Below are 15,616 nucleotides of genomic sequence, written 5' to 3'. Positions count from 1 at the left end.
GGAGTCCTGGCTTCCAGCCCCCCACTCTGACCCATCAGCCCCCACACCCCTCCCAGAGAGAGGAGAGAACCCAAGAGTCCTGGCTCCCAACCCCCATGCACTGTAACCCACCAGCCCCCACTCCCCTCCCAGAGCCGGGAGGGAACCCCAGACTCCCACTCCAATGATGTGGAAAAACCCAGCCAAGCCATCTTTGATTTTTAATAATATCCAACATTTTTATTAAAAGTTTTTTCCCTTCTCTCTGTGGGGGCAGCGCCCGACTCGCTGCTGCCCCCTTTGCCCTTCTTCCTCGCCACCTGGCTTGGCTTTTTAAAAAAAGTGGTTGGTTTTTGTTTTGTTTTAATACATTCCATCAGGACACAGATTTCTATTGTTTTTTCTTATTTTCCTTCTTTTATATATATATAAAAAGAAAATATGAGATACACACACGCACGCACCACCCACACGGGGGGCGGGGGGTGAAAGACAGGAGAGATCCAGAGAGCAGGGAACTGTACAAGGGAAGGTTATGGCACCAAAAGGAAAAGATCGTTAAAAAGAAGGGGCTATATATATTATACATCAGCCCCGGACCCTCCGCCCCCAGATCCCACAGGCAAGCCACATGGTTAGTTAGCAGAACAAAGCAATTAGTCTGTCCCCCACCCCCCAGACCGCTTTTCAAAAGCAGCCTTGACAGGGGTTGGGCAAGGTGGTTATTTAGAAAATCAATTAAGAAATGGAGGAATCAGGTTTTTGTTGTTGTTCCATCAAAGTCCTGGATGATTGTTTCTTAAATAATAATTTAAAAAAATGTGCAGAAATTCACACCCCAGAGGACCCGGGCATTGGCGTTTGGGCAGGAAAATGTTTCAAGTTCCCTTTCCATGGTGTGAGAGGAAAATCTGTTTCAAGTCTCCTCCCCATGGCACACCAACCACCTTCTCCCCCAGTGCGTGACAAGACACAATCCAGTTTGAGTTCCCTTCACCATGGCACAAGAGCAGAAAAACCTGTTTTAAGGTTCCTCTTATTGCATGTGTGGAAAAAGTCTGTGTCGAGGCTTCCTCTGTGGCACGAAGGAGAAAATTGTTCCTGTCTCCTTGACCCACAAACCACAGAAACTGCTTAGCAAGATTTGTCACCTTGGGAGGGAAAATGGTGCTTAAAGATTGCCTCCCCCACCCCTCCTGCTTCCAGGCAAATAGTTGTTTCGAGACTTTCCGATCCTCCCCACAAAGGAAAATAGCCCCCAGGGGTATAACTGGATCAAGATTTCCCCCTTTAGGAGAGTAAATAACATTTTAAGGTTCACACACCATGAAAAGAAGGTTTCAAGTTTCTCCATCCTGCCAGAGGAAAGTGGTTTCAAGTCTTCCCGCCACACAGGGTGATGTGTTGCAAACTTTCCCATGCTGGGAAAACTGTACGAAGATTTGCCGCCATCCTGGGGAAATGGATTTCATGGCTTCTCTTCCCACATGGGAAAAGCAGATCAACATGGGCCTGGCTCCCAATGGACAGCGTTTTCAAGTTTCTCCTTTCTGTGCTGTGGGAAGTGTGTCCAGCCCCCATCAGCCTGACACAGGCTGCATCAACACACCCCACTTCCAAGGGGGAAGGTGTTTCCAGGTTGCCCCATAACCACAAAAAGGTAGTGTCAAGAATCCTCTATCCCAAGGGGATAGAAAAAGCAGTTTCAGGTCCCCCCATGTCACTGCAGTCCAGGAGAGGGGCAGCCCATTCCCACGGGAAGGTGGGGGCTGACCCGTACAGCGCTCAAGGCAGAAGCCTCTGCTATCCTTTGGAGAGAGACTCCCAGAGAAGGGGGAACATGGGCATGGAACAGAGGAGAGGGGCTGGGGGAACTGAGTGATGGGGGGAGGAAGCTGAGCCCCCCCAGGCACAGCACCCCCACTGGGTACCCTGATCCCAAACCTGGGGGCTTGCTCATACCAGGTACCGCAGGGCTCCTTGTGGGGAGGAAGATATGGAAAGGTACCCTGTCATCTATGGGATAGGGAGATAGAACCTAGGAGTCCTGGCTCCCGGCCCCCCCGCTCTAACCCACCAGCCCCCACTCTACTCCCAGAGCTAGAGAGAGAAGCCAGGCATCCGAGTTCCCAGCCCCCAGTGACAGGAAGAGGGAAGGAAATTAAGAAAAAAACAAGATTTGAAAACAAAGATCAAATGGTCCCGTGTGTGTGTGTGGGGGGGAGGGGCTGGGAAGGGGACTGGTGTGTTCCTGTGTGGATTTGGGGGTGTCAACATGGGCAGGGGAGCAGACATGGGCGCTGGGCTGGTCCCCTCCCGGGTCACGGCAGGGCGTAGCTGGCCCCGCAAGAACACCGAGGGGGAGTGTCTCTGCATGGGGCACGAGGAGAGAGCTCGGGACAGCCTTTCCCCGTAGCCCGGGCAGTGCCGGGGGTCGAGGGCGGCTCGCAGGGAGCCCGGAGCAGGGGGTCCGCCCCGTGGCTGGCTCAGGAGTATGAGAAGTGCGAGCCGTTGAGGATGTGCGAGGTGACGCTCGCCGAGCGGCTGATGCCTGGCTCGGCCTGGCCGCCGGAGGCCGTGCGCCGCAGCGGCTGGGGACTGTTCCGCAGCATCACCACGTTGGCCCGGCCCCCCGGGGCAGAGGCGGGCGAGGAGGCGGAGGAGGAGGGGGGGTGGAGCCAGGCAGAGGGGGGCAGAGCCAGCAGGGGGGGCTGGCGCCAAGCGTGGGGGGCGCCGGCGGTGTTCTGTACGCCGTGGCTCCAGTGGGAGCCGCTGCGGGGCACAGGGCGGGAGGGCCAGGGCTGGGGGGGTGCGGCGTAGCCCTGGTTGAAGGCCTCGGCGGGGATGCCGGTCAGCGCCATGTTACTGAAGCCGAGCCGCATGCTCTCCGAGTCGAAGGCCTCGATCTCCCGGGCCTGCCGCTCCAGCAGGCTGCGGATCCGCTCGGAGCGCTCGTTCTGCAGCGCCAGCATCTCCTCCTCGATCTGCAGAGACAGAGCGTGGCAGTGGCAGTGGTGGGCCGGCCGCTGGGGTCCCGCCGGCCCCTCCCCAGCCCCTTCCCGGATGCCGGGGTCCCGCCGGCCCCTCCCCAGCCCCTCCCCAGACGCCGGGGTCCCACTGCCCAGCCCGGGCTCTGGGGACGCTGCAGGGCCCTGAGGGAGCCGTCCCGGACGCCTGGGTCCCACTGCCCAGCTCGGGCTCTGGGGACGCTGCAGGGCCCTGAGGGAGCTGTCCCGGACGCCTAGGTCCCAATCCCATACCCTCTGCTCCAGCAGGGCCCGGCGGATGGAAACGCGCTGCTCCAGCTCCTTGATCTCCCGCTCGTGCTGCGCCTCTGTGTGGATCTTGATCTTGCTCTGGTAGGCGTTGAGCAGTTCCAGCTCCTGCTGTAGCTGCATCCGCAGCACCTGGTACTCGGCCTCCTGCGTCTCGTCCAGCCGCAGCTAGGGGGCAACACGGAGACACGGGGTTGGCCAGGAGCCCTTGGCGGGGGCTGGGCACACAGGTGCCCCGAGGCGGGGGGGGGGCTGGGTACATGGGAGCCCCTTTCGCTGACTCGCAGCATCCCAGCACCCTCACAGTTTGGGACAGTAAGTGAAGGGGACGTCCAGATCCCTGGATGTGCTGGAGGTTGATGGGTACGAGGGGCAAGCATGAAAACTGCAAAGCAGATGTTTGGCAAGGACACTTGGGTTCATGCTTCCTCTGTGGGAACAGGCTTCTTCGTGACCCTGTGCCGCAGGGGCCCGGGGCTCTCCCCTCTAGGGGGTGCCAGCTGGCCGGGGGGCAGGGGAGCAGGCACTGGGCAGGGGGTTGGAGGCAGGGGCTTGGGGGAGGTGGCGGGAGGCAGGCCAGGAAGCAGGACCAGGAGATGGGGAACCGGGAAGCAGGCCCCAGGCTGGGGGACAGGGAATCGGAAAATAGGGCTGGGGGGCTAGAAAGCAGGCAGGGAAGCAGAGCCGGGGGCCAGGAATCAGGCCCTGGAATCAGGCCGGGAAGCAGGCCCAGGGGATGGGGGGGGGGAAGCAGGCCCCGAATCAGGCCCCGGGGGTGGGGGCTGGGAAGCAGCCCTCGAGGCCCGGGGGCCGAGAAGCAGGCCCTGAACTAGGCCCGGGAAACAGCCCCCAAATGAGGCCCAGGGGGTGGGGGCCTGGAAGCAGCCCCCGAAGCAGGCCCCAAAGCAGGCCCAGGGGGTGGGGGCCGGGAAGCAGCCCCCGAATCAGGCCCAGGGGGTGGGGGCCGGGAAGCAGCCCCCGAATCAGGCCCCGAATCAGGCCCAGGGGGTGGGGGCTGGGAAGCAGCCCCCGAAGCAGGCCCGGGGGGTGGGGCCCGGGAAGCAGCCCCCGAAGCAGGCCCGGGGGGTGGGGCCCGGGAAGCAGCCCCCGAAGCAGGCCTTGAAGCAGGCCCATGGGGTGGGGGCCGGGAAGCAGCCCCCGAAGCAGGCCTTGAAGCAGGCCCATGGGGTGGGGGCCGGGAAGCAGCCCCCGAAGCAGGCCTTGAAGCAGGCCCATGGGGTGGGGGCCGGGAAGCAGCCCCCGAAGCAGGCCTCGAAGCAGGCCCAGGGGGTGGGGCCCGGGAAGCAGCCCCCGAAGCAGGCCCATGGGGTGGGGGCCGGGAAGCAGCCCCCGAAGCAGGCCCGGGGGGTGGGGCCCGGGAAGCAGCCCCCGAAGCAGGCCCGGGGGGTGGGGCCCGGGAAGCAGCCCCCGAAGCAGGCCCCGGGCCGCCCAGCGACCTACAGCCTGCGTGGAGAGCATCTCGTTGATGCTGTGGTCGTACTGCTCCGCCAGGATGGCCAGCTTGCGCGTCTGCTCGTCCTTCAGCCGCTTGAGGATGCCCTTGTGCTCGCTCTTGGCCGTGGTCTCCAGCAGGTGGTTGCGCAGGGCCTTGTACTGCCGCGTCTGGATCTTACACGTGTCCTGGAACTGCTTCTTGATCTGCAGCTCCTTGGACTGGGGGCGGGGCCGCGGGGCAGGGGCCGCGGGGCGGGAGGAGAGAGACAGGAGCAAACGTTAGCGAGACAGACACCGGGGCTGGCCTGGAGTGGGCGTGTCCGCGTCATGCTCCCGACACCCCCTGGCAGGCGGGGGCCGAGGCACGAGAACAGGCAGCTCTGAACCCTCCCATGAGCACCTGGATGGTGCCCTCCGCCTTGCCTTGCCCACAGGGGCTGAGACCCATATGTTCTGCTGCATTCAGGGCTGGGGGGGCCTTTGCTTATGGCATGTCTGGGGCTCGCTGATGCTTGCCCTGCCTGTGACCCCATGACCTGCCCCATCATGCAGCACATGACCTTTGACCTTTCTGACTGCCCCCATCATCCCATGGCCAGGGCATGTGACCTTTGCCCTGCCTGTGACCCTGCCCCCATCATCCCAGGGCCAGGGCATGTGACCTTTGCCCGGCCTATGACCCTGCCCCCATCATCCCAGGGCCGGGGCATGTGACCTTTGCCCTGTCTGTGACCCCCCACAATCTGCCCCCATCATCCCAGGGCCGGGGCTTGTCACCTTTGACTTGCCAGTGCTCCCCTCCCTCAATCTGCCCCATTGCCTCATGGCAGGGACATGTGACCTTCGCCCTGCCAGTGACCCCCCCATTTGCCCCATGGCGGGGACGTGACCTTTGTGCTGCCAGTGACCGCCCCCCAATTTCCCCCATGGCAGACGCATGTGACCTTTGCCCTGCCTAGGAGCTGTGTGAGGGGGGGCCTGCCCTGTGCCCAGGTTGCCTCGGGGGCCTGGTAGAGGGGAGGGGAAGAGATGCGTTTCAGCTCCCAGTAACGACCAGATGCTCGTCAGGTCTGGGCGCCCTGCAAGCGGCCGTCTTTCATTGAAGGTGGCAAGGAGCCAAAATAAGCACACGTCAGACCAAATACAGAGGAAGCCAAAATGTAAAAAAATGAATGTATGGAGCACACAGGCAGGGTGTGGGGCAAACAGTCACCAAAAACGGGAGCCATCGGAACTAGCCCCCTCGAACAGCCGGGGCAGGCGCCACCCATGGCACTGTGGTCCAACCCTAGGTAAAAAGCAACACCCCTAGTTCCAGATCAGCTAAAAACATCCCGCGGCACCAATTGCCTGCTCAAACCTGGACAGAAATCAGCCGAAAATGGAGAGAGCCACCTTGCACCAATTGTATGCCCACAAACCGATAAAAATCGACTAAAAATCGTTAGATGTCACCCACCTGGGGCCCAGAACTGGGAGAAATCCACCCCAAATTGGTGAAATACAGTTCTTCCAGGGTTTGTTCAAGCTTAGTAACGTATTGCTCCAATTTTGGGCCAATCCTGGTCCTATTTTTACGTGAACTAGAAACTGGGCTACCAATGCAGCCAATCAAATCAAACCCATCGATTTTGCAGCAAAACGGGCAAATCAAAATAAACAACATGGACCAAAACTGGGGAAATTAAATACAAAAATTACAATTTGTAAAAGATGGGAGAGCGCCAGGGAAAATAAAGCAACAAAACCAACCAGTAAAATACCAAATACAAAAAGGAGGGAAGAAAAGATTAATCCATTTTCAGACTGAAGGGAACTCTTCTGAGCATCTTGTCTGAGCTCCGTCAAGTCGCCCTGAATTAATTCCTAGTTGAACTAGAAAACAAATACAACAGACTTTTCTGGAACAGGGCCCTGGGATGGCTGAAATTTGCTTTCCTTGGACACACAAGAGATCAGATTAGATGATCTAAGAGAAATGACCCCTCCTTGGTTTTCAGCTGCTCGAGGGATAATAGTAGCTACGCTAAAAAACGGAGAAAATAAACCCCCCAAAATATTGAAGGGATGGATCAAAACTTGGACAAATGAGATTTAAAAATACATGCTGGTGAAATGCAACTTTCCCCAAAATGGAACAAAACAAAACAAAAAGAAACAAAAACCAGGTCAGATTCAGCAAAAACAAGGTAAATAGAATAAAAATCAGAGATTTCTGCCCAAAACGGGGAAAATGAAGAAAATTCCTGAATTTACTGAATGGGGCTGGGGGATTTCTAAATTCACTACTGGCAGGAGGAAAAATAAATTCTAACAAGGACAAAAAACGATTTGCCTTGGAAACAGAAGTAAATATACCAGATTAAATATACTAAAGAAAAATAAAAAATTATCCCAGATTTCATAAACTGGAGCAAATATAAAATATTCATAATTGGTCCTCAAACAGGAAGAAAACTCCTTCTAAATTCACTCCTACCAATGTGATAAATAAAGGCTCCAACAAAAATACCGATGAGATTTTCTAAAACTGCACAGATGAAATCAGTGTTATCCCAGAGTTGCCAAAACCCACGGGGGGGGGGGGGGGGGAGAAGGATTTGAAGGAAAGTAAAGGTTTCACCTTCCCCCAACCAATTGATAAGAAATTAATTTAACACAAAAGAAGATTTCGACTCTCCCATTTTTGGGAAATCTGTGATTATTTTTATTTTATTTCTCCTGTTTTCAGTCAAATAAAAAAAGAAATATCACAGATTTACCCCAAAACAAACAAAAATTAATATGTTTGATCACTTACATAAAAAAAATGCACACACACAAAATGTAAAGGCATCTGAAATAAATATGTTCACATCTCCCCCGACGGGAGTGGGAGGTTACAGAGATGGGAAATGAAATCAAAACGGTCACCGGGGAAAGAATCACCTGGGGCCGCCCCTCGAAGCTGGGAGCAGAAACGCACTTTCCCCTGGCGCCTGTGGCCGGATGGGAGCCCCCTCTATTTCTGAGGGGGGCGGATAGTGTTGTGGGGCCTGAGACTAGCTGAGAATGGAGCCCCTCCCCCAGGGGGTTGGACAGCATTTCCGGGGGGGGCTGTGGTCCCCGGCTCAGAGACAAATACAAACCACTGACCCCAATAGCAGCACCCCTTGGTGAAGGGGTCTCATCCCCCCCAGTCTCCCCTCCAGTCACCCAACTGCTGCCCTTCCCTCCAGGGCCTCTCCACTGCCCCCCCCTGGCTCCTGGGGGCAGCGTTAGGTGATTCTTTCCTCCAGAGCAGACACTGCAGCTGTACCCCCCAGCACTGCCCCTCTACACAGAGCAACCAGAGTGGGGTCCAGTGCCCTTGGCAAACCACAGCCCCACAAGATCTCCCACACTGGGCCATGGTGGTCGCCTACCTTCGAGGTCACATTCCCCCAGCTGGGATATGGGGGGGTCACCTGCCTTCGGGGCCACATCTCCCCCCTTCTGGGCCATGGAGGCTGCCTGCCTTCAGGGTCACGTCCCCCCCACCCCCTCGCTCTGTCAGGGGATGCCCAGAGAAGCCCAGTAGCATGGGACACCCTGCTGTGGGTTCTGGGGAGGCCTGGGGCCCTCCCCCAACCTGTGCTCTGGTTAGGGGGCTGGGGAAGGAGACCCAAGCTGTCCCACCCCTGCATTCAGATGGATCCCAGCACAGAGAGGAAGGACGAGGAGACCCTCCCTCACAGCCCCCCCCAACAAGAAAGGGGTGGGGCCTGTTCACACCCAGCCAATCACTGGCCAGCACGGAGGCATGGCTGGTTCCCAAGCCCAGAACAGGTGTGGGGGGCGGGTGCCCTCACCTCCAGGGCCGCCGGGCTGCACGGGGGTCCCCTGGGGTGCTGCGCCGTGCCCCCCCAGAGGCAGCCCGGCCCCCCCGGACTATGGGGCCAGCCCTGCAGCCCTGCCCACGGCGCCCCCTGCCCGCCAGCCGGGGGATGAGGCTGGGCCGCTCCTCTCGCAGCACCCGCAGGCCCTTGAGATGGTGTAGGGCAGCCGGGGGCAGGTGGGCACTCAGCTCCCGCGCCAGCTGCAGCAGGCGGCGGTTGAGGGCACGCACGGGCCGGGCCAGCAGGGCCAGGGCGCGGCGGGACCAGGCAGGCGGGGCGGGGCGGGGGGCGGGGCGAGGGGCGGGCACGGGCAGCCGGCTGCGGAAGCCGCCTTTGTTGGTCTTGGGGAAGAGGCGGAAGAGGCTGCCTTCGGTGACCAGCCCCAGGCCCTGCAGCATGCGGAAGGCGGGCAGCGGCAGGCCCAGCAGGAGGCGCAGCCAGAGGCGGCGGGTGCGGGAGGGCAGCCCCCGCAGGGCACCCCGGGCCAGCACCATCAGCAGGTAGAGCAGCAGGAAGAGCCAGGGCGAGGCCAGCAGGTGGGAGGCCAGCAGGATGACGGGCACGTAGAGCCGACCCCGGCTGGCGCTCAGGCCCAGCACACCCAGCGCCCCCGCCCCCTTGGCCAGGGCCAGGAACGAGGGGCCCGAGAGCAGGAAGAGTGAGTGGAGCAGGGCATAGGAGACGCCCAGCCCCACCAGCGCCCCCTCCAGGGCCAGCAGCACCGCCTGGGCCCCTCCGCCCGAGCCCTGGGCCCACAGCGCCGCCAGCAGCAGCAACAGCACTGGCCCACTGGGGTAGGCAGCCAGCAGCAGCGCCAGCCCCGCGCACATGGCGTGGGGCAGCAGGGGCGCCAAGGGGGTCGGAGCTGGCCTGGCTGCCTCCTCCCAGCTGTGCTGTGGCTCCACATAGGGGTCCTCAGGGGCAGGGCAGCCGTCGCCTGGGCCCCGCAGCCCCTCCCCCTCCCCCGGGATTAGGGGCAACACGCCGGGGAGATGGCAGGGGGTGGATGGCTCTAGCGCCCCCAGGGCAGTATCTAGGGATGCCTCCTGCCCGTCCGGCTCCAGAGCTTCCAGGTCTAGAACATCAGCCTCCTGGCCATCCGGCTTTAGAACCCCCAAGGCCATGAGGCCTGGCTCTATGAGTCCCAGGCTCTCCCGCTCTAGAACCTCAGACTCCTCTCCATCAGGCTCCAGAGCCTCCAGGCTCCTGTGTTCTAGAACCACATCATAATCGCCATCTGGTTCTAGAACCCCCAGGTTCTTCTGCTCTGCAACCATGGCCTCCACACCGTCTGGCTCCAGAACCCCCAAGCTCTTGTGCTCTAGAACTCCTGCCTCCTCTCCATCTGGCTCTAAATCCCAGCTATCCTGCCTGTTCGGCTCGAGGCCTCCCAGGGCTGGTTTTAGGGCCCAAGCCTCCTGTCCGTCCGGCTGCGGGCCCCCCAGACTGCGCGGGCGGGGCCCCCGGGCGACACCTACTTTGAGGCTCTTGGGCTGCTGGCGGACCTCCATGGCATGCTTCTGGCGCAGCTCCTGCTCGCGGCGCTTGTTGTACTCCAGCTGGTTGCTGAGCTCGGTCTGGTGCTGCAGGCGGGTGAGCTCGGTGCGGGTGCGCTGCACCGTGTGCAGGTGCCGGAACTCCAGCTCCTGCGTCGACTCGTGCTGCCGCAGCAGCATGGCGCACTCCAGGTCCTTCTGCGTCTGCTTCTTGTTCAGGTCCTGCGGGGCGGGGCGGGGTCACGCCCAGCCCAACAGCCCCCAGCCCAGCCCAGCCCAGCCCCGCCCCAGCGGCCCTCCGCCTACCCCCCCACACTACAGCAGGGGTTCCCAACACGCTGCCCGCGGGCGCCATTGCAAGCGACGTCGGCAAGAGGCCTCGCTGCTGAAATTCACTGGCATTTCGGCGGATCCTCGAACTCCACCACGGCCCTTTGTCTTGTGGACCACTGCTCTAGAGCCCCCCCCGCCCCATGCCCCCCCACTGCTCTAGAGCCCCCCCCATGCCCCCCCACTGCTCTAGAGCCCCCCCCGCCCCATGCCCCTCCCACTGAGCAGAGCCCCACCCCGCCCCATGCCCCTCCCACTGCTCTAGAGCCCCCCCGCCCCATGCCCCTCCCACTGCTCTAGAGCCCCCCCCGCCCCATGCCCCTCCCACTGAGCAGAGCCCCACCCCGCCCCATGCCCCTCCCACTGCTCTAGAGCCCCCCCGCCCCATGCCCCCCACTGCTCTGGAGCCCCACCCCGCCCCATACCCCTCCCACTGAGCAGAGCCCCACCCCGCCCCATGCCCCCCCCACTGCTCTAGAGCCCCACCCCGCCCCATGCCCCCCCACTGCACTAGAGCCCCCCCCCCCCCCCATGCCCCCCCCCACTGCTCTAGAGCCCCACCCCGCCCCATGCCCCCCCACTGCACTAGAGCCCCACCCCGCCCCATGCCCCCCCACTGAGCAGAGCCCCACCCCGCCCCATGGGCTCCTCCTCCTAATCAGTGCCCAGCCCTGCCCTGTTCCACTCACAGGCTCCTCCCCTCAGCCCCACCCTGCCCCCTCACAGGCTCCTCCCCCTGAAGCCCCCCCACCTCGCGCAGCAGGTCCTGGTCCAGGTTGTGACGGGCCAGCAGCATCTTGCGCTTATACTGGCGGCACTGCAGCTCCAGGTACTGGCGCTGCCGCCGCAGCAGGTTGGCCTCCTCCTCGGCCTGGTAGTGCTGCATGTTCTCCTTCTGCCGCAGCAGCCACTCCTGCTTCTCCCGCTTCGGGGTGCTCTGGTTCTCCTGCAGCTCCTGCTCGGGCGGGGAGCGGGGTCTAGTGGTTAGAGGGGCCTGGACGCCTGGGTTCTGTTCCTAGCCAACCCGCCCCCCGGGGCCCCTCTCTCGTCACCTCCTTGAGCTGTTCCTTGCGCAGCTTGTACTGGCGTTTCTGGCACTCCAGCAGGTTACTCAGCTCCTTCTTCTGCTGGCCCAGGATGTGCTGCTGGAACTTCTTCTCCTCGGCCAGCGCCGCCTTGGCCTGTGGGGCAGCGAGCGGGGTGAGTGGCTTCCCGCCAGCCCCCGCCCCCAGCGTAGCCCCCCTGTGCCCCCCCGGCCCCACCTCCTTCTCGAAGATGGCCTGGTGCTTCTTGGCCAGCTTCTCGGCCTCGGCGCTGAAGCTGCTGCGATGGGCCTCCAGCTCCTTGTCGAGGCGCAGCTGGTGCTCATCCAGCTCCGCCTTCAGCTTGTTCTCCAGCGCCATGAGCTGCTTCTGGTGCTGGCGCCGCATGCGCTTGTAGCCGCTCATCTGCTCCCGCAGCGCCGAGTCCTGCTCGTGCTCCTGGATCTGCCGGGTCACCTGGGCGGGGGTGGAGCTCTGAGCACAGCTAGCCTGCTCCCAGGGGCCTCCCGGCCCGCCCTGCTGGAACCCTGCCCACCCCGGCCTGGCCCAAACCCTGACCCCGCCCACCCACTCACCTAGACACCCTGGGCCCGCCCAGCCCAAACCCTGACCCCGCCCACCCACTCACCTAGACACCCCGGGCCCGCCCAGCCCAAACCCTGACCCCGCCCACCCACTCACCTAGACACCCCGGGCCCCGCCCAGCCCAAACCCTGACCCCGCCCACCCACTCACCTAGACACCCTGGGCCCCGCCCCAACCCTGATCCCGCCCACCCACTCACCTACACACCCTGGGCCCCGCCCAGCCCAAACCCTGACCCCGCCCACCCACTCACCTAGACACCCTGGGCCCGCCCAGCCCAAACCCTGACCCCGCCCACCCACTCACCTAGACACCCTGGGCCCCCGCCCCAACCCTGACCCCGCCCACCCACTCACCTAGACACCCTGGGCCCCGCCCAGCCCAAACCCTGACCCCACCCACCCACTCACCTAGACACCCTGGGCCCGCCCAGCCCAAACCCTGACCCCGCCCACCCACTCACCTAGACACCCTGGGCCCCGCCCCAACCCTGACCCCGCCCACCCACTCACCTAGACACCCTGGGCCCGCCCAGCCCAAACCCTGACCCCGCCCACCCACTCAGCTAGACACCCCGGGCCCCGCCCAGCCCAAACCCTGACCCCGCCCACCCACTCACCTAGACACCCTGGGCCCCGCCCCAACCCTGATCCCGCCCACCCACTCACCTAGACACCCTGGGCCCCGCCCCAACCCTGACCCCGCCCACCCACTCACCTAGACACCCTGGGCCCGCCCAGCCCAAACCCTGACCCCGCCCACCCACTCACCTAGACACCCTGGGCCCGCCCAGCCCAAACCCTGACCCCGCCCACCCACTCACCTAGACACCCTGGGCCCCGCCCCAACCCTGACCCCGCCCACCCACTCACCTAGACACCCTGGGCCCCGCCCAGCCCAAACCCTGACCCCACCCACCCACTCACCTAGACACCCTGGGCCCCGCCCCAACCCTGACCCCGCCCACCCACTCACCTAGACACCCTGGGCCCCGCCCCAACCCTGACCCCGCCCACCCACTCACCTAGACACCCCGGGCCCCGCCCAGCCCAAACCCTGACCCCGCCCACCCACTCACCTAGACACCCTGGCCCCGCCCAGCCCAAACCCTGACCCCGCCCACCCACTCACCTAGACACCCCGGGCCCCGCCCAGCCCCAACCCTGACCCCGCCCACCCACTCACCTAGACACCCTGGGCCCGCCCAGCCCAAACCCTGACCCCGCCCACCCACTCACCTAGACACCCTGGGCCCCGCCCAGCCCAAACCCTGACCCCGCCCACCCACTCACCTAGACACCCTGGGCCCGCCCAGCCCAAACCCTGATCCCGCCCACCCACTCACTTAGACACCCCGGGCCCCGCCCAGCCCAAACCCTGACCCCGCCCACCCACTCACCTAGACACCCTGGGCCCGCCCAGCCCAAACCCTGACCCCGCCCACCCACTCACCTAGACACCCTGGGCCCGCCCAGCCCAAACCCTGACCCCGCCCACCCACTCACCTAGACACCCTGGGCCCGCCCAGCCCAAACCCTGACCCCGCCCACCCACTCACCTAGACACCCTGGGCCCGCCCAGCCCAAACCCTGACCCCGCCCCAACCCACTCACCTAGACACCCTGGCCCCGCCCAGCTCCAACCCTGACCCCGCCCCCCACTCACCTAGAACACCCCGGGCCCGCCCAGCCCAAACCCTGACCCCGCCCACCACTCCCTAACACCCCGGGCCCCGCCCAGCCCAAACCCTGACCCCGCCCACCCACTCACCTAGACACCCCGGGCCCCGCCCAGCCCAAACCCTGACCCCGCCCACCCACTCACCTAGACACCCTGGGCCCCGCCCAGCCCCAACCCTGACCCCGCCCACCCACTCACCTAGACACCCTGGCCCGCCCAGACCCAAACCTGACCCCGCCCACCCCACTCACCTAGACACCCTGGGCCCGCCCAGCCCAAACCCTGACCCCGCCCACCCACTCACCTAGACACCCTGGCCCCCCAGCCAAACCCTGACCCCCGCCCACCCACTCACCTAGACACCCTGGGCCCGCCCAGCCCAACCCTGACCCCGCCCACCCACTCACCTAGACACCCTGGGCCCGCCCAGCCCAAACCCTGATCCCGCCCACCCACTCACTTAGACACCCCGGGCCCCGCCCAGCCCAAACCCTGACCCCGCCCACCCACTCACCTAGACACCCTGGGCCCCGCCCCAACCCTGACCCCGCCCACCCACTCACCTAGACACCCTGGGCCCCGCCCAGCCCAAACCCTGACCCCACCCACCCACTCACCTACACACCCTGGGCCCGCCCAGCCCAAACCCTGACCCCGCCCACCCACTCACCTAGACACCCTGGCCCCGCCCACCCACTCACCTAGACACCCTGGGCCCGCCCAGCCCAAACCCTGACCCCGCCCACCCACTCACCTAGACACCCTGGGCCCGCCCAGCCCAAACCCTGACCCCGCCCACCCACTCACCTAGACACCCCGGGCCCGCCCAGCCCTAAACCCTGACCCCACCCACCCACTCACCTAGACACCCTGGGCCCCGCCCAGCCCCAACCCTGACCCCGCCCACCCACTCACCTAGACACCCTGGGCCCCGCCCCAACCCTGACCCCACCCACCCACTCACCTAGACACCCTGGGCCCCGCCCCAACCCTGACCCCGCCCACCCACTCACCTAGACACCCTGGGCCCTGCCCAGACCCTGACCCCGCCCACCCACTCACCCAGCCACCTCTGGCCCCGCCCAGCCCAAACTCTGACCCTGCCCACCCACAAACCCATCCACCCCTGGCCCGGCCCAAACCCTGACCCCACCCACCCACTCAACCACCCAGGCCTGGCCCCGCCCAGCCTGAACTCTAACTCCACCCACCCATCCACACCTGGCCCTGCCCAACCCAAACCCTGCCCCCACTCACCCACGCACCCATCCACCTCTGACCCCACCCCATCTGAACCCTGAACCCGCTCACCCATCCACCTCTGGCCCCGCCCAAACTCCGACCCCGCCCACCCACTCACCCATCCACCCCTGGCCCCAGCCTGCCCGAAACCTGACCCTGCCCACCCACTGACCTGTCCACACCTGACCCCGCCCTGCCAAAACCCTGACCTCACCCTCCCACTCACCCAACCCCGCCCCTGTCCAGTGACCTGTCCCACCAACCTCACCCAGTCAGCCCCCAACCCTGCCCATAAACCCCAGCCCATCTCCTGGCACCACCTAGTAACTTTCCCACCTCGCCTCACCCCCTGGCTCCATCCCCAACTCTGAGCCCACTCTGACCTCTGCCCCAAGCCAGCCCACTAGCCCCACCTGCTAACTCATCCTACCTTGGTGGGGGCCCCCAGCTGCTCCCACACCAGCACAGCACATCCCCTCTCAGCCTACTCCCCGCCCCTTACCAGCGAGGCCGTGCGGATGGTGGCGAAATGGTCCCGGTTGCGGCAGTATGCACGGCGCCGGGCAGCCGATGAACTCTGGGGCTCCATCTCTGGCTGGTACGGGTCATCATACAGGTTATCATGGCCCTGGGGGTGATGGAGAGAGAGGGGATGGGACCCAGGAGTCCTCACT

The 15,616-nt window shown here is 63.6% G+C and overlaps 1 protein-coding gene across 2 annotated transcripts; it reads right to left on the bottom strand.

The window, feature by feature from the left end:
• Positions 1 to 236: 236 nt before the first annotated feature.
• LOC115642009 (serine/threonine-protein kinase TAO2-like) lies at positions 237 to 15,610 on the bottom strand. Of its 2 annotated transcripts, XM_030545335.1 has the most exons (8): positions 15,445 to 15,610; positions 11,655 to 11,891; positions 11,445 to 11,573; positions 11,144 to 11,347; positions 10,045 to 10,284; positions 4,716 to 4,928; positions 3,240 to 3,422; positions 237 to 2,963 (listed from the first exon to the last, which is right to left on the bottom strand). In XM_030545335.1, exons 1-8 carry the CDS (start codon positions 15,529 to 15,531, stop codon positions 2,466 to 2,468), a joined length of 1,791 nt encoding a protein of 596 aa, XP_030401195.1. In that variant the 5' UTR covers positions 15,532 to 15,610; the 3' UTR covers positions 237 to 2,465. The 2 variants fall into 2 exon arrangements, with proteins under 2 accessions (XP_030401195.1, XP_030401194.1); XM_030545334.1 differs by lacking the exons at positions 237 to 2,963; positions 3,240 to 3,422; positions 4,716 to 4,928 and having other exon boundaries at positions 4,942 to 10,284.
• Positions 15,611 to 15,616: the final 6 nt, after the last annotated feature.

The sequence above is a fragment of the Gopherus evgoodei genome, unplaced genomic scaffold, assembly GCF_007399415.2.
Source record: "Gopherus evgoodei ecotype Sinaloan lineage unplaced genomic scaffold, rGopEvg1_v1.p scaffold_370_arrow_ctg1, whole genome shotgun sequence".
NCBI lineage: Eukaryota > Metazoa > Chordata > Testudines > Testudinidae > Gopherus > Gopherus evgoodei.
Note: the sequence above shows the minus strand (reverse complement) of the source record. Positions and strands in the feature narration are given on the sequence as shown.